Raw genomic sequence first — 26,165 nt, 5'->3', positions numbered from 1 at the left:
CCCATATCAATCCAATAATTTACAAATACAGTATTTCCAACTATTTACAAATGTGTATTTGCACACTCTTTTTTTTTTTTTAATTTTTTTTCAACGCTTATTTATTTTTGGGACAGAGAGAGACAGAGCATGAATGGGGGAGGGGCAGAGAGAGAGGGAGACACAGAATCGGAAACAGGCTCCAGGCTCTGAGCCATCAGCTCAGAGCCCGACGCGGGGCTCGAACTCACGGACCGCGAGATCGTGACCTGGCTGAAGTCGGACGCCTAACCGACTACGCCACCCAGGCGCCCCTGTATTTGCACAATCTTACAGATAGGATTCTATGCTAATGTCTGATCAATGCTGACGCTTAGTCTTGCTCTGCCTCAATTTACTTTGGGCCCTGTGAGGACCCACAGTGCAAAGTCTCAAAGAAGTTTGCCACTGTATATTCATCCCATGAAATGTGAGCTAGCAACAAAGCACAGTCGATTTTAATTTCAACAAAAAGGTCAATTACAGTTGGTTCTCTAAATACAACCTCTGTGCCTATCATATACGTAAGATAAACAGTAAATCAAGTCCCATTTCTTTAAAGCCAGTATATCTTGAGAATTATTTTAACATAGGAAAACAAAAAGGACAAATGTAAGCAAGTGATCAGAGACTTTAATTGACAATGGCATACAGTACCTGATGACTCATCTAGCATAAAGGCCATGTTTTCATTTCCTGAAAGGATGCTGTATGTTACTCTTCCATTCCTTCCTTCATCTGGATCTTGAGCAGTTATGTGGTGCACCAAAGAGCCCACTGTGGCATCCTCTTTGATGTGGGCCATGGGGAAAGACATAAAAGTGGGGCTGTGGTCATTTACATCCAAAATCACTACCTTTGCCATCAGTGATCCCACGCGCCGGTCTGTCACATTCACAGCCTGATCGGATGCTGTTATTGTCAGCATGACAGCTGGAACTCTCTCTCTGTCAAGGGGGGATGCAGTGACTAATGTGCCAAATGAGGGGTGGATAAGAAAGGGACTCATGCCAGGGTGGTGGGATTCGATGAAGTATTGAATTCTACTGTTCAAAAAACTGCCATCCCCATCCTTGGCATTGAAGACATGCACCAGCGTCCCTATAGGAACATTCTCTTCCACGCTTATCACGATGAGCTCTTCTTGGAAAGATGGGGAATGGTCATTCTGATCTTCCACATCAATATTAAGGAAGACCGTGCTATTCAGGGGAGGGGTTTTGCTATGGTCTTTAGTAACCACCCTGAATAAATAATGGGATGTCATTTCATAATCAAGTTCCTTAGAAAGGAATAAGTCTCCTGTCGAGCCGTCAATTTTGAAGTGCCCATCCTTGTCATCGGCAGCAATACTAAAATGTAATTTTCCATTATGATGTTGCTGAAGGTGATCAGCTGACTTTATCAAGCTCATTATTTTTGCAGGCTTCAAGTTTTCTGGTAAAACTAAGTGTCTAATATTCTGAGAAATGATAGCTCTCCCTTTCGATAGAGGTATCACCTGAAATAAGAATGGAAAGGAGGTGTTAATTTGGGATCCTTTGTAACAGATGAATCAATAGATGTGATGATAGTATTTCAGAAGCAAATCCCTTCCATTTGTATGATACACATATTAATTGGTGAGAAAACGTCTTTTTCTATTATATAATTCCAAGGTGTCTCTGAAGATTGAAAATTGAGTAATAGCTAGGAGATAAGAAAGTACACAGTTTTCCACTTCCCCATTTGTTTTAATGTGCAATAGTATCTGGGAGATAAGAAAGTACAGAATTTTCCACTTCCCTGTTTGTTCTAATCCGTGAAATGAGGTTTGGTAAGACCGTGCTACAGTTAAGCTGAATTGTAGCTTTGTGATTCTTCAACAAGACTGTGGGATAGATAGTTCTCCAAATTACTCTAAATCCTAGAGACCAATATATCCATAATGGCCACATCTGTGCACATTTATGTATCATGTGTCTTTGTTTATCTGAAACCAGAGACTTGGAAGTATTATGATATAGAATTTTCTCCTAACCCACATATCCTCAATCAAAGAATATAATTTGGAAAGCGAATTCTTAGGGATATCTCTTCTTGATTATTACACACATCTATACTAATATTACTGATTATCATGTGCATGAACAAAGAAATCTAGCTAAGCACAGTCATCTCATCTTTGACTGGTTAGTGTGAATTTTTCCTACAATGAAGACTTCCCACAAGTTGTTTGCTCATTATGATTAAAGCAAAGCCGTAAAATACGGTTCTCAAGTCACTTTTCTAAACTTAAAAATAATGACAAAGAACTATGTGACTTATTATTGACCACGTGTTTACATACAAGTTTCTCCCACAAATTTACCAGGTCCTTGCAATTAGGAAAAAGTAAAAGACAAGACACTTTTTTGTTCTTCATAGGCAGAGCAATGTAAATGCAGTGAGCCTATGCAGTGAGAAAGGTAAGTATCTTGTCAGGAAATGTACAAAGTCAAAAGTTAAAAGTTATTTGGGTCTAATCATTTCGTGAGTCATAATAAAAAGACACACATGAATCTTCGGTGCTCTCTAAATACAGCATTCACATTATTTAAGGAATTTTGACCATAACATTTGTATAAATATCAAACAAAAACCTTCAGAACACCTTTAAAGTTTTTTATTTTTTTTAATGTTTATTTATTTTTGAGAGAGAGAGAGAGACAGAGCATGAGCTGCGGAGGGGCAGAGAAAGAGGGAGACACAGAATCTGAAACAGGCTCCAGGCTCTGAGCTGTCAGCACAGAGCCCGACATGGGGCTTGAACTCGCAGACCACGAGATCATTACCTGAGCTAAAGTCGGAGGCTTAACTGACTGAGCCACCCAGTCACCCCTCAGAATATCTTTTCACACTGTACAGTGACAATGGAACATTACCTGAATATTAATGACTGCCTGTCCTTGAAGAGGAGGCTCCCCCTGGTCACTGGCAATTATGGTCATCCTGTAGGAAGGTCTGTAGTCATGTGAAAGTATTGTGGTTGTTCTGATTTCACCACTGTTGGCATCAATCTTGAAGTGATCAGAACTACCTTCTATAGACACACACAGAAATTAAGAAATCGATGTTAACTGACAGTGCAGAAAATAAAGAATTAACTAATCTACATAACCATATAATTTGGAAGCTTTATTTGTTTTCAGCTCTGTGAGTATACAAACATAAAATAATACTAAAAATATAGGCAAGAAACGTAACACAATGAGCTTTTGTGTGCCTATCATTTTAGCTTCAATAATTATCAACTCATGACTGATCTTTATTCCCCATTCATATAATTTCCCCTTACCATCTTCTTTTCAGGCAAATTCCAGAAATCCTATCATTTCTTCTGTATATATTTCAACATGCATCTCTAAAAAATAAGGAAAAGTTTGCCTGGGTGGCTCAGTCGGTTAAGCATCTGACTTTTCATTTTTAGCTCAGGTCATGATCCCACAGTCTCATGAGTTTGAGCCCGGCATCAGGCTCTGTGCTGACGGTGTGGAGCCTGCTTGGGATTCTCTGTCTCTCTCCCTCTCTCTCTCTCCTCCTCCTCCCCTACTCATGCTGTCTCTGTCTCTCTCAAACAAATAAACTTTAAAAAAAAAAACTTAAAAAAAAAAAGGAACATTTTTAATATAGTCACAGGACTTCATTATTCTATTAAAAATTAATAATTAGCAGGGCACCTGGGTGGCTCAGTCAGTTGAGCATCTGACTTCAGCTCGGGTCATGATCTCACCGTTCCTGGTTCCCGAGTTCGAGACCCATGTCAGGCTCTGTGCTGACAACTCAGAGCCTGGAACCTGTTTCAGATTCTGTGTCTCCCTCTCTGTCTCTGCCCTCCCCCGGCTCATGCTCTGTCTCTCTCTTTTTCTCTCTCTCTCTCAAAAATAAACATTAAAAAAAGTTTTTTAATTAGTAATTATCCCTTAATCTCATCAAATGTAAAGCGAGTTTTAAATTTCCATGGTCTCATAGCTATCTTTTCTTTTCTTTTTTTGGTTATCTCAGCTCAGGTTCAACATAAAGTCTCTATTTGCATAGCTCTTCAATCTGTGCACTTTTGTTATCCAGCTCTTCATTTTGTTCTTGCAACTCATTTGGTCAAGAAATGGATCATGTATCCTGAAGTTTATCATGATCTGGATTTCACTGTTTCTCATCTCTAACATGTGGCTTAATATGTTCCTCTGTTCTCTGTTCCTTAAATGGGAAGGTAGTTCTAGAAAGTGAATCAGATTCAGGTTCAGTTTTGGGGGGGGCAAGTTTACTTCATAAAGTGCCATTTTGCATTTTCCTTCAAAAGCACATGTCTGATGGCCTCCTTTTTTGATGTTGGCCCCCACTGATGCACAGCTAAAGATACATTCACTAAAGATACATTCAGTGTTGCAAAGTACAATATTCTGAGTCTATCATCCATTCTTCATTTATTAGCTGGAATATAGTAATAAAGAGAAACTTTCATCTACATATTGGTCATCCAATGGGACAGTTCATCCCAGGAAAGTCAGAATAAATACTTGATGCTAAACTTGTTTTAACAGTGCTCAGAATAATGGATTGGCTCACTAACATCGTCTAGGGCTCCAACTATGACAACGAAAAGTTTGTTTAGTTTCTGTTTTAAGAATGATTAAGCATGAACTAAACACATTGGCAGGGTTTCAATCTATTGCCATTATTATTCTTATTGATGTTCAAACCGTCCCTTCTTTGAAGAGTGGGATCCTCTTAAAGTTGATTCCTGAATTTTTGTAATATGATCCTAGTAATCTGTGGTAGGCTTCCTGTAGCTGGTAGGACAAAATGGCACAGACTCATCTTATAGTTTCCTGTCTGACACCTGGAGCCAGCTGTTTCTTCAAGGATACTTTACCAGTTATAGAAGATATAAAGACAAATAAAAAAGAATTCCTGCTCTTAAGAAAGTTGGAGGGTGCCTGGGTGGCTCAGTTGGTTGAACATCCAACTTCGGCTCGGGTCATGATCTCATGGTTTGTGAGTTCAAACCCCACGTTAGGCTCTATGCTGACAGTGTGGAGCCTGATGCCTGCTTGGAGTTCTGTGTCTCCTCTCTCTGCTCGTCCCCTGTTCACACTCTGTCCGTCTGTCTCTCAAAAATGAATAAACATTAAAAAAAAAAGAAAGTTGGAGGGTAGAGCAGGAATTTATGTAACATCTATTTCTTTGTGATTTCTATGCTTTGATCCATTTATTTAATTCTTAACAAGAATACTGCAGGAAATTTTCATGAATGTTATACATGTCTTTATTTGTATTATATTTATTTTTATCTTGTTATTTTTCTTATATTTTATAGTTTCCTCTATTTAGCAGTTGGGTCGAAGTACAAGCAAAGGTATGAATAACATAATATATACCATCACTTTTTTATATTGCTATGCCCCAAGTATCATTCTAGAAGCTAAGGTTTAAAAATAATCTATATTTCAAACATTCGGAACTATATGCTGAGCATCCATGTAAACATTTCCAAATGCGTCAATTCGCAAAATTTCTTCAGAAGTTTTTAATAAATGACAGAGTAACACTACAGCGGAGGATCTGGGTATACTTCCAGATCACATTCCCCTCCTTCTCCGTAACTAGACCCTTTTCTAAAAGTAGTGGTTTTTGGGGCGCCTGGGTGGCGCAGTCGGTTAAGCGTCCGACTTCAGCCAGGTCACGATCTCGCGGTCCGTGAGTTCGAGCCCCGCGTCAGGCTCTGGGCTGATGGCTCAGAGCCTGGAGCCTGTTTCCGATTCTGTGTCTCCCTCTCTCTCTGCCCCTCCCCCGTTCATGCTCTGTCTCTCTCTGTCCCAAAAATAAATAAACGTTGAAAAAAAAATTTAAAAAATAAAAATAAAAATAAAAGTAGTGGTTTATGTTTCTAGTCCATATATTCACGAGTAATATATCACATGGTTTTGTTTCCTTCTAAATAATGGTATTAGAGCAGGATGAGAGCTTAATATATTAATTTTTCTGTGTATGTCCGTGTGTGTGTGTGTGTGTGCATGCAGCAGGCTCATTATCACTCAACAATCCATCACATCGTCTTCAGGATCTTGAACTTTCCCAAGCATGAACATGATACGCCTTTTCATTTCATTCTTCTTTAAGATCTTTCTCTAATATTTTGTTATTTTCTGGGGCTCCTGGGTGGCTCAGTCGGTTGAGCGACTGACTTTGGCTCAGGTCATGATCTCATGGTTTGTGAGTTCGAGCCCCACGTCAGGCTCTGTGCTGGCAGCTCAGAGCCTGGAGCCTGCTTTGGATTCTGTGTCTCCCTCTCTCTCTGCCCCTCCCCCACTCATGCTCTGTCTCAGAAATAAATAAACATTTAAAAAATATTTTGTTATTTTCTACTTTAAAGGTCTTGAATGTCTTTCACTGAAATTTTCCTCCCTCTGCTCCTATCAGGATGATCCTGATTTGGGGGGTTTTGAAACATATTATGTAAGGGGCTCTCTTTAAGAAAAATAAGACCATATTACAAATATAAATTGTTCACTGCCCCCTACTCCCATCCCAGAAGAGCCCTTCAGGTGAAGGCCCTGAAACTTAAACTCCATTACTTCACAGTAAATCTGCCCCAATATCCTATGGTTTTCTTTGTTACAGTGAGTGAGATCTTTGAAAATGTGCTTCGTTTTTTTAAATGTTAGTGGTTTTTGTATATTGACATAGTTCCCAGAAGGTTTTTATCTTATTCATTCCAATGGTTTGGCTGCAGGATCTTTTGGGTTTTCCATGTGGACATTATCTGCATAATAGGTAATGTTATCTCTTGCCTTCTTATGTTTGTCACAAACATGACAAAGCAACAAATATCTTTTGAAAAGAGTATAAAATGTAATGCCAACTAAAGCTTATCACTGGAACAAATCTGAGAGTTGTACATTCTAAAACAAAAACATAAATACGAAGTTCCAACATACACACACACATATATATATGAATGCATGTGACCTTTTCCAGGTATGGCTTACTTTGACCTTAAGAATATTTAGTCTTCATAAAGATTCATAGATTCTTGGTACTCATAATCATATTTCTTTATACTTAATACAATTTTGATTCGCTAAATACTTTATTTTCAATAAAAGTTGATTTGCATTTCAGATTACTGAAAAATATTCATTAAGGTGGATGGTTGGTTGGTTTCTATACGAGACACACAAAAACCACTATGATTTTACATTAAATTTTTAAGTTATTTTTAATTTTTCTAATGTTTATTTTTGAGAGAGAGAGACAGAGACAGAGAGAGAGACAGAGAGACAGAGTGCAAGCAGGGGAGGGGCAGAGAGAGAAGGAGACACAGAATCCAAAGCAGGCTCCAGGCTCTGAGCTGTCAGCACAGAGCCTGACGTGGGGCTCGAACTCACAAACTGTGAGATCACATGACCTGAGCCGAAGTAGGATGCTTAACCAACTGAACCACCCGGGGGCCCCAATTTAGTATATGTGCTGCCAAAGCAAGCACAGTTATTTTTTAAAATAAAGGTGATTCTAGATAATAACAAATTTATTTTGTTTGTACCTGGTGTTATTTTCATCATTAACCATTTTCCCAGAAGAAGATAGATAGTTGGTAGACAAAAGAGAAAATTCTAAAAGCTCTTAATTCTTTTATGAAGGGTGACTTTTACCTGGAGATACTGAATATACGACTTCTGCATTGTTTCCTTCGTCAAAATCCTTTGCAAACACAGTTGTCACCAACATATTTACTGGCTGACCTTCCAGAACCTGTTATTAAAACAAACGGCTTAAAAATTAGTCAAAGTTTAGAAAGAAATATGAATCTTTAAGTGAAAGAACACATTACTACTAAGCATTTTGAAAACTATTTTACACATTTAAAAACATTTAAACATTTAAACATTTAAATATTTAAACATAAAAACATTTAAACATTTTAAAATCCACATATAACTCAAATGTCTACCACATAAATTATGTAAATAATTTTTACATAAATGCAAATCCATGAAAAGAAACAGCACTATAAATTTAAGTCTTTCACTCAATTTGGACAGACTATTTGCAGCATTTGCACTAATTTTGAGGGAAAAAAATAAAATTGACTAAATGACCTTAGATTTTGGACATATTTTAAGAATTCTAGCATCTTCTCATTCCCCAAATATGCTAGAGATTGATATAAACCTTTATTTCAGGGAACACACCTAATACAGGTAACATACCTCATTAGTTAATAGGAACTTTTCAGAGGATTTTGAAATGTACACGTGGAGTTGAACTCCAAGTGAAGAGTCCTGTTACACTGCCATGGGATATTTTAATGATATAATTAAAATCAAAATGATACTATAAGAATGCTTTGCTTTGGTAGAATTTTCCTTAAATACAGCTTTGGAGGATGATTTGAAAGCTATTAACTGTCTCGGTACCTTTTTTGAGTTGTTCAATATGCATATCTGAACACAGTTTGAGTGTCCAGTTGTTTTGGAGTATAGCTTCCAAGCTTTTTATTCATTCATTTAAAAAAGTAAAGTACCTCCAACATATATTTATTAATTATGTACATAGACAAATATTCTAACTTACTATGTGTACTATAAACCATAGAAAACGTGGAGATGAAAAAGATGAAATAAATATAGACATAATGAGAAATTTCTGCATGTGCTACCAAAGATCAAATTTTATAATCTCTGGTTGCACGTCTACTTTAGAGCTACAAATTGTTCCCCTATGTTTAACTAATCAGCTTAGAGATGGGTATGAATCACCCAAAAGGAACTCTGCACAAAGAGATGCATGCAAGTTACTGGAAAAACAATCCACACTCGAGCATTACTGACAATGGGGCACCATTATGTTTGGGCGCAATGGGAGAAACTGTATTATCATTACACTAGATGGGTGATCTCAAATAGCACATACAATCATTTTTTTTTAATTTATGGGGGTTTTTTGTTTTTTGTTTTGACATGTGAATAATTTCTAGATCTTCTGGAAATGTATGCATTGCCACACCAAGGCTGATTTGATAAATTCACACATTTGACCACAAGATGGTGCTCAAAACAAATGACTACGAACATTACAAATTCATTGCAAGGTTACTTCACTCTACAAACCTTGACGTGCAATTCCTTTCCAGGGAGACACTGTGGGAAATATGGCCTGTTGTCGTTGATGTCAGTAACTGAGACGTAAACCACCATGCTGGCGTTTCGTGGTGGGGAGCCATGGTCGGTCACTAGGACAATCACCTGATGGTGTACCTGATGCTCATGGTCCAATGCCACCCAACTGATCAATTCGCCTAAGGAATATGGAGTAGAACAAAAGAGGCTGTCACCACGTACTAGAATCTTGCCATTATGAACCACATCCAAGCTAAATCACAGAAAGGAAAACCAGATAGAGAACTCAGAGTAAATGCAGTTTCCAAGATGATGTATATTAGTAGTTTGACTCCACTGTTCAATTTCCTGAAGTTTCTCCTGAAAATACCACTTTAAATTTGTCCCTCTTTGTATTTCAAACTATCTACCATTGACCATTTGAACTAAAAGAAAAACGCATTCATAAAAATAAATGATGAAGTACTCCGTGTGAATTTTGTAATAATTTAGAAGATTTAAAATTACAGCATATCCTTTTAAAATTATTTATCTATTTATAATTTATTTTTAATGTTTATTCATTTTTGAAATAGAGCATGAGCAGGAGTGGGGCAGAGAAAGAGGGAGACACAGAATCCGAAGCAGGCTCCGGTCTCTGAGCCGTCAGCACAGGGCCCGACACGGGGCTCAAACTCATGAGCCATGAGATCATGCCCTGAGCTGAAGTCGGCACTTAACCGACTGAGCCACCCAGGCGCCCCCAGCATATCATTCTTCATACTGCTTTATAAAATCATGAAAAGCAGCTCTGACATTACAAGTTCTGGGTTTTTGGTCTCAGTTTCTCCACCTCAGAGACTTCAGCCGTGGAGACTCAGGCAGAAAATCGCAGCTACCTTCACCTGCTGCCAGGGGCATTGGAGGCCACATATTCTCTCCCCAAAGCCCAGCTCCTGCTTCAGGGCTCCACCGCCATTAACTTCCTCACTCCTTATGGAAATATCTATTTGTGAGAAAGTCAATACGAAGCGACTTCCTGTTACTTTTGCCCTCTTCATCCAAATGAAATGACAGTGTGTAAAACAAAACAAAAAGTGAAATTAGGAACAGAAAGGAAATTCCTGTTTGGGTAAGGTGCCGAACTGTTGAGCCGAAACCCAGTGTTTCAGCTACATAAACTACATTTATGTAGTGTTTACAAGATTTTTGACAAAAATCACATACACAGCAACTGCATTTTGAGAGTTCCAAACTGTACTTCTCCTCTGAAAACCCTACACCCTGAATGGCAAGCACATTTTTATTTGACGAACCAACTCCGATTGACAAGTAGCAGTCTGGAGGGCAGTGGTGAAAAAGACTGTGGAGTCCAGCGTGGTGCTGCACACAGGAAATGCCAAGGCAGGCTGGGCTTCCATGGGAGCCAGTCCGGATCACCACAGAGACCGCTCAGAGCATCAGGGTTGGGGGGCAGGCACGCCACCATGCTCTGAAGGGTGGTCTCAACTCCTATGTTGCCACACTGCACTCATCCCTGGTGAACGGGAATACAGAAGGTAGTCTTCCAAGTCCCTTCACTGACTTTAGCTCTCTTCCCTTCAGAGCAGGACAATGAAGCGCAGCAGGAATTATCCCTTCTAGTCATGGTGAGGAAACTGAGCTCTGAAGTTAAACTACTTGCTTAAAAGCCATATATCAATTCGAGGAAAGGACACCTGGTCTTTCTGAATCTGGGTGCTGGATAATCGCAGGAGAGAGAAAATCATAGGGGAGCCAACTGTATATTTTAATTTATTTTTTAAATACCAAGTGAAAAAAAAAACACAGGTGAAATAGAAGACCTACAAAACTGTCTACCGGAGGGAAGTAAAGAGCAAGCAGGTCACCCTGTATAGCTAGGCACTTTGTGCCCTGCAGAGGGCGTCCCAGCTTGGGAGTGAATGAGAGCTGAAATCCAGTTTGCAGCCTCCCTGGCAAGTCATGTGCCCTGGTGTAAAGCTCCATCTGCTGGAGGAAGGGGCACCTGTTCCTAATTCACATAACAGGCACTTCATAAAGGCTTGAAGTTAATCAGAAGTGAATTCAAATTCTGTCCCACTACAGGGCAGGGGGTACCAATGACAAAGGCTACAACATAACCGTATCTCTTGGAGTTGTATGAAGTGAAGGCCTTCTCTATTTCCTTCTAGCTCCACAACCTTGGGCATGTTGTTTGACCTATCTGAGTCGCAGTTTCCTCAGCTATATGATTGCAGTATCAACGTATTTCATTTGTAGGTGGTTGCAGAATGAAATAAAATCCTTGTAAATTTCTGAAATACAAATTTAAAAATATAATAGCATTTTTACATTTAACTTCATAATGAAGACTTGGGAAGATACCCAGTGGAAATATTTGCCCTTTCACCATGGTTCCCTTACCAGAATGCAAATGGGGAAATACATCAATAGAGTGATTTTGAAATCTTACCTGACGGATTATTTTCTAGTTTTACATTGATGACACTTATCTTTTATAAACTATTTGGCATTTTAAAAAATCTACAAGTGAAAAAGAATGGTCGGGGGTAAAATCAGACTTTGCACAAGGATTCATTCAGTCCAATTCTGACCATACCTCTAATTCAGAATAAGAACCATATATTGGCAATATGTCGGTGTGAGGGAAGAGAAGAATGAATCATTACAGGTGAAATTCTATTCAATTTTGACTTCATTTTAAAATCACAACATTCTAACTGAGTAAGTTATCTACTAAAAACTAACTTTCACTGCATGTTTGTACTAGCGTTATAACTAAAAGATTTGAGTTTTGTTAATTTCAACTTTAAAGGAGTAAGTGGAAGCTACAAAATGCTACCTGTGTTAGGATTCATCTTGAAGAATTTTCCATCAGACAAAAGGAAATATGACAGCTGTCCATTCTTTCCCGAGTCTCTGTCAATTGCTGTAATTTTGCCTATTACCCCTTGGGGAACAAGGCTCTCCTCGACTTTCAAAAACAACACATCATGCAAGAAGGTAGGGGAATTGTCATTCTCATCCAGGACATGAACAATTACTGAAGTGCTCACATTTTGCGACAATCTGTCCTCCGGGATCCAGGCAAACACTCTAAAATTATATGTCTGTGTGGATTCATAGTCAAGCTGTCGCCGCAAATAAATCCAACCTGTGTGAGGGCGGATGCCAAACACAGCAGAGTCCGCGCTGGGTTCCAGCGAGTACAGGAGCTTCAAGCTTGCGCCCTGTGGCCCAAGTGGGTAGGCGTGTATTTGCAGTATTTGGGTCATCAGTGAGACAGACTCACTAACTTCCACTTGATAGACCAAGTTTGCAAAAGTCAAAGATGGGCTCTGTTCTTGCTCTTCGATCACAACTGTCAGCACTAATAGGGATGCCTGAGGAGGAACGCCCAGGTCCTGGGCCATGAGAGTTAGTGTGCACTTCTGGGGCGTCCCACTTCCCAGACTCTCATTGAGGTACACCACACCAAGCCCCGAGTCAATGGAAAAGATGCTTGGATTCTGGCTTGCGATGGTGTATCGGATGAATCCATTCTGCCCACTGTCTTTGTCTTGTGCACGGGCAAGGTACAAGGCTGTGCCAGGCAGTGTGGTCTGGGATATTTTCACCTCATCAGAGGCTTTGGGAAATACCGGATGGTTGTCATTGACATCGATTACAGTTATGTTGACCTCTGTACTGCCGTAAGCAGGGGAGCCGCCGAGCTGCGCCTGCACCGTGAGCACAACCACGGGCTGGGTTTCGTGATCCAGAGGCTTCTGGGTTCGAATGACACCCAGCCACGGGTGAATAGAGAACTTTCTGTCCAGATCGCCAGAGGAGATTCTGTAAGAAACTGGCTCTGAGGAATCTGGGGAAAAAAAAGGTGGGGAGTGTGGGGGCAGAGAAAGAGAAAACAATCACCATATGTCAAAAGAATGCACCTACTGGAAATACTGAAAACTGAAAGCATTAATCTATACTACATTCACAGAAAACACTATGCAATGTGTTACCTCTTCCTCAGCTCCCCAACGTCTCCTGGAAAGTGGATACATGGTTAAGATGTATTAGTGGACAAAGGTAATGTCCCATGGACAAGGAGCAAGCCCCAGGTTTCACTCTCTGCCTTTCAGTAGTTTTGCATTAAGTAAAAGAGAAAGATGTTCAGAAAATAATTTGGAGGCCTATTTTACATATTTGGGGAAGACAGGTTAAGTTTATGCTTGATGCTTCTCTATATCTACCTAGGAATGGCAAATGACCCCAAAAAACAGTAAGGGAAGGGAAAGAGGACAGAGAAGAAATGGACTGTAAGCAGGACAAGATCTTTAGATAGGCAATTCACTTCAGGAATCTACCCTGCAGAGAAACCTCTATAAGTCATACATGGACATTTGCATGAATATTGCAAGGACTAGCAAAAAATGATTGTAAATCATTCAAATTAATAGCAAAACATGTTTACATCTAAGTGAAAGGACTATGCAATCTTTTTTTAAATTAAAACAGAATGATGTCCAGTTACTTGGAAAACTGTCCTCCATCTATAAAGTGGGGAGGAAAGGATAACTGTAAAACAAAAAATGTAGTAGGACATATTTTCATAAAAAATTTTAAAAGTGTGTGTGTGTGTGTGTGCGCACAAGCGCACAGGTGTCTATTTGGAGGAGTGGGTTATAGATACATGCTTTCTGTTATAATCATTCTGTATTGTTTTAAACTTCTAAAAGTATTTATTACCTTTTTGATTAGGAAAAATTGTAGGATAGAAATAATGTTGAAAGAACAAAGAGCGAGTCACAGATTGTGTGGTCTCCATTCTTCTTGCATGGAGGGAGGAAAAGATTCATTCAAGATTGCACAGCCTAAGAAAACACAAGAAATGATTCCAATAATGGATTTTAACAGGGCATAAGAAGTACTTACTCAAGGACTCTTTTGCTTTCACTGTTCCCACAGGACTGTCTTCAAGTACATCTTCATAAACTGAGAAAGTATACTTAGGCCTTTCAAATTCAGCAGGTGCCAGCATTGTCTGAAGAATGTGTATGGTGATGTCAGCATTAATGACAGATGTGAGCCCACCACCGTCTCGAGCACAGACCATCAACAGAAGTGTAGTGGATTCCAAATGACTAAGAGTTGATGTTAAGTAAATAATTCCTGGGTAGGGGAAGAGAAGAATTGAAAAACAGGGAACATGAAATAAATACTGATGAGCCAATCTGCTAACTCTACTGTGATAGTTAATTTTATGTCAACTTGACTGGGCCATGGGGTGCCCAAACATCTGGTCAAACATTATGCTGCATATTTCTGTGATGGCGTTTTGGAGGAGATTAATGTTTAAATGGGTAGACTAATTCCAGCAGGTTGCCCTCCCTGATGTGGATGGGCCTTGTCCAACCAGTTGAAGGCCTAAATACAACAGAAAGGCTGACACTTCCCTGAGTAAGGGCGATTCCTCATGCCTGACTCCCTTTGAGCTGAGACTGTTTTGCTTTGTTTTGTTTTGTTTTGTTTTCCTGCCTTCAGAATTATACTGAAACCTCAGCTCTTTCTAAGTCTTGAGACAGCCAGTCGTCAGACTGGAACTACATCATCGGTTCTCCTGGGTCTCCAGTTTACCAACCCACTTGCAGATCTGGGGACTTATTTGCCTCCATAATTACATGAGCTAGTTCCTTGTAACAAGTATCTTTATATCTATCTATCTATCTATCTATCTATCTATCTATCTCTCCTACTGGTTCTGTTTCTCTAGAGAACCCTAATAGCTCTATCTTCCAATACAAGAACTTGAGCATATTTGCAAAATGATGTCCAAATTCTGTCAGGTAAGCAATATTTTCCTAGAGCTTAAACATTAGACATCTTGGAGGTACATCAATTCACCAGTAAACAGAAATTGTGTCACCTTTGTTAGGACTTACAACCATATCACCAGCCCAGGATGATGGGATAGTCGAGTATGACCCCATAATCCAATGTAATCTCAGCTAATGCAGGACTGTAAAATGATCACAATCTGCCCGGGCTTCAGGATCCTAACTCTACAGAATGAAACTAAAATTTCACCTTCTGAAGTATTTGATATGTGACCTCAACTAGTGTAGGGAAGCTCTCTTGCTCAATTGGCTTTATTCTATCTTTGCTGGTGAGAAGATATAATGTTGATAGCTATGGGTAAGAAAATTTAAATAAGTGCTAAAACCATAGGGACAAGAGTGGCAAGTTGGGCTTATGTAAATAGTGTGTGTGAGAGGAGAACCTGTGAATGGTTAAGTTGGGGAAGGATCCAGTAATGCTGAGAAAACCAATTATTTAATATTATTAACACGACCCTTTTGCATGTTAGTTTGAAAACATGAAAATGGATATAACCAGCTTCAGAAATAAACATGTTAGGTTTTTAAAAAATTTTTAATGTTTAATTATTTATTTTGAGAGAGAATGAGTGCAAGTGGGGGACGGACAGAGAGAGAGGGAGAGAGAGAATCCCAAGCAAATTCCTCACCATCAGCATGGAGCCTGACATCGGGCTCAATCCCAAGAACCGTGAGAGCATGACAGGAGCCAAAACCAACAGTCAGCTAGCTATGCAACCGACTGAGCCACTCAGATGCCCGAACATGTCAGGTTGTTTTAGAGAAAGAAAAAAGCATGCAAACTTATTACATGAATTTACATACAGATACATGTAAGTGGACTTGGTGGAATCTATCACAATACAGTCAATCGGCTACAAGTGTAAGTTAAATGAAGGAATAGTGTGGTTTTTGCCAGTTTGTGAGAGGCTGGTGAAAGCATCTGAATTGTCAGCTTCCTAGGCATAAAAAAAAAAAAAAAAAAAAGACACCCATTCATTCTTTTTCTTTTTAAAAAAATTCTTTTTAATGTTTATTTATTTTTGAGAGAGAGACAGAGTGTGAGTAGGGGAGGGGCAGAGAGAGAGGAAGACACAGAATCTGAAGCAGGCTTCAGCCTCTGAGCTGTCAGCACAGAGCCTGATGTGGGGCTTGAACTCACGAATCTTGAGATCATGACCTGAGCTGAAGTCGGACGCTTAACCGACTGAGCCACCCAGGTGCCCCGAGTTTCTTTCTTTTTTAAGTCAAAATCTGTCCTCTCACAACTCCAATTTCTTGTTTTTATTTGTACTAGAAGTTTAATATGTTTTGTGTCTCTTTAACAGAGCACATCATCAATAACCAAAGTCAAATATCTTTCCTGACAACTTCCCCATTTTCCATAACAGTTCCTTACCTAATATGATTTTAAGTCCTTTCACTCATGGCTGGTTCGTTTCTCCTGAACATGCTCCAAGTTGATTGGTGAACACATAGTTGCAGATACAATATATTACAAAAAAGAGTATAAACACTCCTTATTATAATACTTATAAAATATTAATGTAACCAAGTAGTCTTACACCAGCTATAGCAGCCATATTAAAATTAGGTTCATACTGACTCCACCAAAGCACTCAATACTTACCACATATATTTCTCAGTCAGATTCTTCCCATCTGTTATTGATGAGCTTTAAAAATTATTATGAAAATATATGGTTGGTTAAAAAATAAAAGCTCAAATAATACAGAAGTGTCTGTCTACAGAAGAAAACGAAAAGTCTCTCTAAGCCCCCAATCATCATTGCTCCCTGGGTATATAATTCTTCCACAGTTGACTCAATTCCGATTACAGAGAAATTTTTGAAGGCCTCATTGTGCACTCTAGATGATTATGACAATTAAAGGATTAACATCTGCCTCAACTATACTTGGTCCTCCTGATTCCAGATGACTCCTTCTGAACCATTTTTCACACTTGTATTAGAACAGTCTTCCTAAAATCCAAGTCTAGACATGTCGGTGCCTCCCCAGGTTTTCAGGGTGAAGTTCAAGCGCCTTATCTAAATAAACCAAGTTGCTGGTAAATGAATCCTTTTCACCTCGGTAGCCCATCTCACCACTCTCTGTACAGTACTTTTGTCCTAAGCACAGTGAAATACCTATAATTTCCAGGATAGACCTTGCTCTTTTCCATTTAGATTACTGCATCCTCCTCCTAGAACAATCTCTTCATCTTTTCTGACTTCCAGTCACATTTTAAAGCACAGCTCAAGCCTTACCTGGTGCAGCTGACTTTCATATACCCTCCATTTTGCTTGAGATCTACCTTCTATGATCCTACAGTGGCCTGTGTACACATGCTTATCATAAATTTAATGCGTATTTTAATTAGCATTTTTAAATCTTTCTTATTCAGTCATGAGTTCATTAATTTACTTGATGATTTATAAATAAAATCAAAAGACATTTTGAAACAACGATTTAGTATCCCAATAATAAATGAAGAGTTCTGCAACAAAGGGGAAAAATACAAGTAAAACAAAAGTGAGGTCAGCAGTAGAGAAGGACAGATAGTTTAATTTTATTTTTAATGTTTATTTTTGAGAGAGAGAGAGAGAGCGAGTGAGCACATGAGCAGAGGAAACAGAGACAGAGGGAGACACAGAGTCCAAAGCAGCCTCCAGGCTCTGAGCTATCAGCACAGTACCTGATGGTGGGCTCGTAACAGCTCAGAGCCCTATGTGGGCTTGAACTTCTGGACCTCGAGATCAGGACCAGAGCCGCAGTCGGACGCTTAACCGGCTGAGCCACCCAGGTGCCCCAGGACAGATAGTTTAAATAAGAAAGAAAGGCACATGAGTAAATATGATAATGTTCAAACTGAATAAAAATAAAAACAGAAATGTGAAAGGAAAACAACTGCCTCTTGTTTTTACTCTAATGTTTGTTACAAACTTTTCAAGTGATGAGACTCAGGGATAATAAATGATGTGGTTTTATTGTACACTGTTCAAAAGCACTTAGACATTATGTATCAATCTGTAAACCATTCATACTCAGTAACCTAGAAGCCTGCCCTCTGCTCACAGAAGTGCATAGAAAGAAATGGAGAGGATGTCTTTTGCAATATCACAAGTGACTTTACTATCCATCAAGAAGAGAATGAATGGGGGTTCTGGGGAGGATGGCAGAGTAGGAGGACCCTAGGCTCACCTTGTCCCATGGATACAACTAGATAACGCTCACATCGGTGTAAATAACCCAGAAAATGACCTAAAGCCTGGGAGAACAAGCTCTACAACTAAATGGAGGGAGGGGGCCACATCGAAGAGGATAGGAAGGGCTGAGACAGGGTCTAGAAGTAACTGGACTCAGGGGCTGTCTTCAGGACAGGACAGTGCCTGTAAGGAGTAGGGAAAGAAAAGAGACCCCCACATGGGGGAACCCTCATGGGGAGGACAACCCCCATAACATTTGGCTTTGAAAACCAGAGGAGCCCAAGTTTGCATTCTTACAACTGAAACTTAAAACTTGGAATTTTAAAAAAATCAGCAGGCTCTGGGAGAGCTGGGAGGGTGAGAGAAAACTGAATCCTCACCCTTAAAGAGACAGCATAAGGAAAGAATGAATGGTTCAATACAATGTGTATATTAATACAATAGAATATTAGTGTAGCATCTAAAATATATATATACATGTTTTCATGTAGAAAGATTTTACGTGCTACATTTTATAGGAAAAAAATTGTAAAAATCAATCTATAGTATCAATTCACTGTGTTAAAAAAATTCGTACTGCATAAATATTTTTAAAATATTCTCCACTGTGAAAAATCCATGAAGTACTGCTAACTGAGAATGTTTAGATTACAGAATATGTAAAATATAATCATAAACACTACACATACTTTATATGTACTGCACCCCCCACACACACGCACAGAGAAAAATATGCATGCTGGAACACATGGAAGGATCTGAACAACTATAAAGAGAGAATATCTTCTATGGGTTGAGACTATGGCACAGCTCATTACCTGCTTCTTACCTTCCTATAGTTTTTATTTTTTAATTTTTTTTATTATTTACTTTTGAGAGAAAGAGACAGAGTATGAGTAGAGGAGGGACAGAGAGAGAGAGAGAGAGGGAGACACAGAATGTAAAGCTGACTCAAGGCTCTGAGCTGTCAGCACAGAGCGCGACGTGGGGCTCGAACCCACAAACTGCGAGATCATGACCTGAGCCGAAGCCGGTCGCTCAACCAACTGAGCCACTCAGGTGCCCCTTACATTCCTATAGCTTTAATGAGCATATGTGCTATGGACTTGTGTCCCCTAAATATTCATATGTTGAAGTCCTAATCCCCAACATGACTGCATTTGGAGTAGTAATTAAGGTTAAATCAGGTCATAGGGGTGGAGCCTGATCTTATAGGACTGGAGAGAACTCACTCTCTCTCCAACATGTTAGAATAATGAGAGGAGGCAACTGTCTACAAGCCAGAAGACCTCTCAACAGGAATCAAGTCCACTTAGCATACCACTCCCAGGGTAATTTTCCTTAAATACCACCATGACGTGCTAAGGCTCAAAATCCTCGTGTCATTCCTTATTCCCTACACAAATCAAGTTTGAACTTCTCCGTCATGCTTTTAAGGTGCTTCATAAATGACCTCACTCAGTGTAGCTTTCTGTCATTCTGTAGCCCATCTCTCTAGACATGATGATCTCCTACTGCCATAAATATGTAACAAGTATGGCGATGAAAACAGCTCATGGGGTGCAATCAGAGAGCCACTTTTTTTCTCCTATTCAAATTTATTTCGTATGGCTCACTGTTCTTCCTCTGCATCTAAGTGAAAATTAAGGAGGCTCCTATAATTTCCACAGTCACTGTCAACCCGTTAAAATTCTTTCTTTTGTTCCACACAAATTGCAGTAAATTATTTGTTCTAGTTTTGTGAAAAATGCTGTTGGGGTCTTGATAGGAATTGCATCAAATCTATAGGTTGCTTTGGGTACTACGGACATTTGACAATATTAATTCTTCCAATCCATGAGCATGGAATACCTTTCCATTTGTTTGTGTCATCTTCAGTTTCCTTCATTAGTATCCAACCATTTTTAGAGTACAAGTCTTTTTACCTCCTTGGTTAAGTTTATTCCTAGGTATTTTATTCTTTGTTAGTTTAAGTCACAAAACCATCTCAATTTAATAATTTGAATATGAAGGTCCATTAATAATCAAAACTCAAAACTGGATTCAAATTTCAGGCGGGACACAGGCGGCAAGTCAGAAGTAATTTCCCCATCTAGCTCTTCTCCCTCATCTTGCTAATAGTGTGAGTTCCTGACCATCTAGGATGGAAGGAAGGGGAAAAGAGGGAAGGAGAGAGGAGCAGGAACATTCTGACTTGACAGGCACTATTGGGGTGGCACTCTTTGGCCGGGCAGCTGTTTAAAAGCCACTTTCTCTTATGGATGCTGTCATTGTTTTTTTTGGAGAAAGCTTCAAACCTCTAATCTGAAGCTGCCTTAACCGAGGTGAGCACATCTCTCTTTAGACAGGTCACTTTACTGCTTGCTTTTTTGATGCCTACAAAGCTAGAAATGTTCAAGACTCCTCCTGCTGGCCCTTTCTGGGCAGCATCTGAAATGATTCTACACCCAGGTTGTTGGCTCTCTCCCTCACAAATGACCCACATCCAGGAGAGACCATTAAGTACTCTTTGCCCCTATAAACTCCTAGAGTTTGTCTCCATTTGGAAACCTCTTCTTGTATTTTTTAAAATTTTTTAAAGTTTATTTTTGAGAGAGAGAGACAGAGAGCGTGCATGGGGGAGGTGCAGAGAGAGAGGGAGACACAGAATCCAAGGCAGGCTCCAGGCTCTGAGCGGTCAGCACAGAGCCTGATGAGGGGCTCGAACTCATGAACTGTGAGATCATGACCTGAGCCAAAGTTGGATGCTTAACTGACTGAGGCACCCAGGTGCCCTGGAAACCTCTTCTTTATTCCATTGTTAGACACTCCCTCTTTAGATTTCTGATGTGAGAGTCTGACTTCAGTCTGCTAGCACCAAACTGAAGGAACACATACTAAGTTCTCTAAGTGGTCAGTAAGTCAAGAGCAGCTCTCTGCAAACTATCAACTCTCTATTCACCTTTATTTATTACCTTTGACGATGTGAGCAAAGTTCAGAATAATAAAATTTGTTTCCAGAGATCTCCTTTATAAATCTTACATTAAGTCTAGTATCCTCACTCAATGGGGAATTTACTATATCTCTATCTCTATATATATCTCAGCCCAAACCTACATTTTATTTTTATTTTTTAAAATTTTTAATGTTTTATTTATTTTTGGCAGAGAGAGAGAGACAGAGCATGAGTGGGGGAGGGGCAGAGAGAGAGGGAGACACAGAATCCGAAGCAGGCTCCAGGCTCCGAGCTGTCAGCATAGAGCCCGATACGGGGCTCGAACTCACAGACCGTGAGATCATGACCTGAGCTGAATGAAGTCAGACGCTCAACCAACTGAGCCACCCAGGCGCCCCCCAAACCTACATTTTAATTTCTGGTTGCAAATGTTTACTAATTCCCATCTTAATGTCTTCATGTATATTGTTTGCTTCTCCTGAATCACTATTCATTCTTCCCTCTTGCTTGACCAAATGTGAGCTATCCTGTGAGATTCATCTCAAGTTCTATGGTCCTTAATCCCTTTCTTGAATACTCTAGATTTTCCAGAGCTTTCTTCTGAGGGCCTACACTCTTTACAGTCATTACTGTGATCGATACATGGAGTTTGCCCTTAACATTTTGATTGCATGGAGGCTAATGCTAAATTACCATAAAGGGATGATGGGACTATAGGGCCTGTAAACTTGATTGTCCCTGAAGTGTGAAAGTGTTTTTTCAAAAATATGATAACCCAAAGGGTAGCTGATGAGTCCAGGAAAAGCAGAAAAAAGAGAGGCAAATAATAGGTACACATCCAGGTCCAGGCCACAGAAAGGCAGAGATACTATTAGCAAATAGACTTTCCTATTTTTTTTTTTTTTCAGACTTTTCATTTCACTCTCAATGAAAAGCAGAGGAAAGCACAGTGCTGTTAAGTCAGCAAGCTGTAATATTTTTGTTCTACTGGCAAGGGTAGCTTTATTATGGGAAAGATCCATCAGGTTATTTAAACCCTGGTACCCCTAAACATTAAGATTATTTCATGCTCTATTTTTTTAGTGTTTACTTATTTTTTTAAAAACAGTTTTAATGTTTATTCTTTTTTTTTTTTTTTTTTTTTTTTGAGAGACAGAGAGAGAACGAGAAGGGGAGGGGCAGAGAGAGAGGGAGGAGACACAGAATCCGAAGCAGGCTCCAGGCTCTGAGCTGTCAGCCCAGAGCCCGACGCGGGGCTCGAACTCACGAACCGCGAGATCACGACCTGAGCCAAAGTCGGAGGCTTAACCAACTGAGCCACCCAGGCGCCCCTCTCATTCTCTTCTTTAAAAATCAGTGCCCAGTTATAAACTTTTTAAGATACGATTTTGTTTTTTCCACGGTCTGTCCCGACAGAAAAGTCAGGCTGGATATGAAGCCTCCAGTGTTCAGTTCCTATGATATTATGGTTTCTACTACAGCCTGATAGTTGAATTGGCACTCGGCTTGATGCATCAGTAGAATGAGCTTGCTTCATGTAAGTCTGATGATAAGAGGAGGAGGAGGGGGAGAAGTGGTAGTTGATATAAGGAACAAGCACAGAGATGAAAAGAGTTATTGGAGCTGAGGCCACAGCGGAAAGCAGAGCAGATCATGAAAGCCCCTGCAGACCATAACAAAGATCTGGCCTTCAGCCAAAGAGCCATGGAAAGTCACTAGAATATTTAAGGCAGGGGAGTAAAATGACCAAATATGTCTTTATATTTGAACAAAGTCTAGTTTATGTCTCTACGTGTGAATTTTATTAGGCCTCTTTTGAGCAGTTACTATTTATTTTTACTTTCAAAGCCAATCTTGCGCAGTGAAGCAATTCGTATTAAAGACCAGGAAGAAGCTAGTGAGTTTCTTTGAACTAATGCTGACCACTTAGAAGAGGGAAGTATTAGGATCAAGTTTGTCCTTCGACATGCTGAATGTTTCAAAACATTCACTTTTTTTAGCACTTGAATATAAAGAGGCTCAAGAAAACCCATTTACATGAATCCAACATTTTTTATTTTTTATTATTTTTTTATATTATTTATTTTTTTTTTTTTATTTTTTTTTTATTTTTTTTTTAAAATTTTTTTTTTTCAACGTTTTTTATTTATTTTTGGAACAGAGAGAGACAAAGCATGAACGGGGGAGGGGCAGAGAGAGAGGGAGACACAGAATCGGAAACAGGCTCCAGGCTCCGAGCCATTATATTATTTATTTTTGAGAGAGAGAGTGCAATGCGTGCAGGGGAGGGGCGGGGGGGGGGGGGGAAGAACATCTGAATCAGGCCCCTGCACTGACAGCAGCGAGCCCGATGTGGGGCTCAAACTCATAAACCCCAAGATCATGACCTAGCCAAAGTCAGATGCTTAACTGACTGAGCCACCTGGCACCCCTTGAATCCAACAATTTTAAATAAATGGAGGTGTCTATTAAAAGGGAGGGCCAAAAATTAATTATATACAGCTCTATAACATATATTACTTATAAATATGCATATATATGTAATAAATAACAAAATGGTCAATAAAATGAATGTCTCTTTTTGCCTATATTTTCAGCTTAGAATTTATGGCATTGTATTTTCATATTTTAAAGTACAGCAATTACTTAGCTCTCTTTTTTCATGACACTTGCAAATTATTATTAACCAGCAGTGCAGGAGACAAACTTTAAAAAAATAGACATTGAGGGGCATCTGGGTGGCTCAGTCTGTCGAGCGTCTGACTTCGGGTCAGGTCATGATCCCACAATTTGTGGGTTCGAGCCCTGCATTGAGCTTTGTGCTGACAGCTCAGAGCCTAGAGCCTGCTTCAGATTCTGTGTCTCCCTCTCTCTCTGCCCTCCCCGCTTGCACTCTCTCTGTGTCTCTGTCTCTCAAAAATAAAGAATCTTTTAAAAAAATTTTAAAAAACCAGACATTGATTCATTTACTGGATATTAATGAGCACTGGTTATTTTATGCTTGAATTATCCAGTGCTTGGATTTGTACTTACCAATTATAATGTGCAATAATGTTTGTCTATGTTCTTTACCTTGTCACTTCTTATTGAAATAGAGGACAGTGTTGGGATGAAATATTTTAATTGATAGACTAATTAAAGAACTTAAAGACAAAGGTCCTCTCTTAATTAAAATCTAATATACATATAATTCTGCTAATGAAGCAATACTGACTGTCATTACCCAATCTCCTGAAAAAGATGAGATCCTCAACCAAGGTGGTCATTCGTAGTTAGAAAATAAGCTGGGGGGTCATTGCTAAACTTGTAAGGTAGGAGATAGCTAAAAACAAAAACAAGCACAAAATCATGACCATTACCAATTGTGGAGTCTGCAAGTGTAGTTTTCCCAAAAACAGAGACAAACCAAAAACTATGGGATGTCAATACCAATTTCTTATTGGTCATTAGTATTTATGATGTCTTCCCTATATTCACTTTGTGAGAATATAGACACTTATTCAGTGAATAGGTGACATTATACTATTTATTTCACACACACTGGGGTTACTAAGTTGTAGTGGCTGAAAGGCATGGAACGGACTGAAAATTTTGTCTCATATCAACAATATAAGGATTTTTAAGGAAAACGTACCCATTTTAGAAGATGTCACGGAATTCTATGTATTCAGTTGACAAGAGCAAATAAATCAAGAGGTAATTTGGCATTTCCAATAGACTTATACAAGAAGTCACAGCGAGAGATCATATTTCTATCTTATTGAGACAATGAAACTTATATTTATCTTAGCTTTGAGTTTAGTTTAAAAGGGGGAAAAAGGCATAATAATGGAAAGAGACTTGAAATGTAAGTCTGAGAAGTAAATTCAAGTGTCAGGTTTGTGACTATGTCCCTCAGCAAGTCGCTAAGACTCTTAAGGTCTTTATTCTCTTAATTTGCAGATAGGCACAAAAGCCTCTGTTTTGTTTATGCCGTAAGTTGATGTAAGGCTCATATAGGCAATGTACGGAAAAGATATTAAAAGGTGTTATCATCTGAGACAGACCAAAACGGGAACCGACGATGGGTCCAAGAGAGGGTTTAAATCCAATTCTGCCATATACCAACTGTGTATCCTCAGGCAAGTCACTGAATCCCTTTCAGCCTCAATTTCTTCCTCTGCTAAATAAATAAGGGAGCTGAATCAGAAAGTCTCTTCCATCCCCAAGCAGTCTGTGATCTTATACTAGAAAAATTAATAGGAAAACTCTCCAATGTGCTTTTGTTTCCTACAAAAGAAACACACACTGATTTGGTGTTCATGATTAATTTTAGTCTCTGTCTTGCAAATAAAAGGAAGTCATTTTTTTTTAGCATGGGTAGGTTCACATCCCTTATGAAATGAGATGTGGTTTTCATTTATTAGCTACACATCAGAATGTTCTAAATGTAGCAAAGTGGCAATCATGAAGAATTATGAGAATCATTACATGATATGAAATGTGAGCCTAACACTCACATTAGAAAAAGATTTGCCCTTGAAATAAAGAAAAACAGAGTCTGTGTTACATTACTTACAGTCTATATTAAAATCCACACACCCTGTACAAACAAAAGATTGCAACCAAACACAGAGACATGGCTGCCTTTGTGTGGCAGTTTCAGTCTCTCAGTTACCCTTTTAATTACTTGTTCTTCTGTAATGCTAAACTAGGATTTTGTATACACCACAACTAAACATAGAACAGACAATAGGCAGGGCAACATAAGCTTTTGTTGTAAGCTCTATGAGAACAAGAATTTTTATCTCTCTCACTCACCAATGTATCCCAAATACTTAAAACAGTGCCTGGCACATAATAGGTATTGAATAAATATGTCTTTTTTAATTTTTTTCTTTTTTGGAAATGTTTACTTATTTTGAGAGAAAGAGAAAATTCGGGCACATGCAAGTGGGGGAGGGGCAGAGAGAGAGAGAGAGAGAGAGAGAGAGAGAGAATCCCAAGCAGGCCTCACACTGTCACCACAGAG

At 39.2% G+C, this 26,165-nt stretch overlaps 1 protein-coding gene across 1 annotated transcript in view; it reads right to left on the bottom strand.

The window, feature by feature from the left end:
* Positions 1-26,165, bottom strand: part of DCHS2 (dachsous cadherin-related 2) — a 246,661-nt gene that overhangs the window by 77,889 nt on the left and 142,607 nt on the right. Inside the window, exons 4-9 of the mRNA XM_025921776.2 lie at positions 14,073-14,309; positions 11,998-13,014; positions 9,147-9,334; positions 7,689-7,788; positions 2,922-3,079; positions 676-1,519 (exon numbers count right to left, since the gene is read on the bottom strand). Of these exons, the coding sequence (XP_025777561.2) occupies positions 676-1,519; positions 2,922-3,079; positions 7,689-7,788; positions 9,147-9,334; positions 11,998-13,014; positions 14,073-14,309 (2,544 nt within the window). The remainder of the gene's footprint in view (positions 1-675; positions 1,520-2,921; positions 3,080-7,688; positions 7,789-9,146; positions 9,335-11,997; positions 13,015-14,072; positions 14,310-26,165) is intronic.

The sequence above is a fragment of the Puma concolor genome, chromosome B1, assembly GCF_028749965.1.
Source record: "Puma concolor isolate L17-30 chromosome B1, mPumCon1.1.hap2, whole genome shotgun sequence".
NCBI classification, from domain to species: domain Eukaryota; kingdom Metazoa; phylum Chordata; class Mammalia; order Carnivora; family Felidae; genus Puma; species Puma concolor.
Note: the sequence above shows the minus strand (reverse complement) of the source record. Positions and strands in the feature narration are given on the sequence as shown.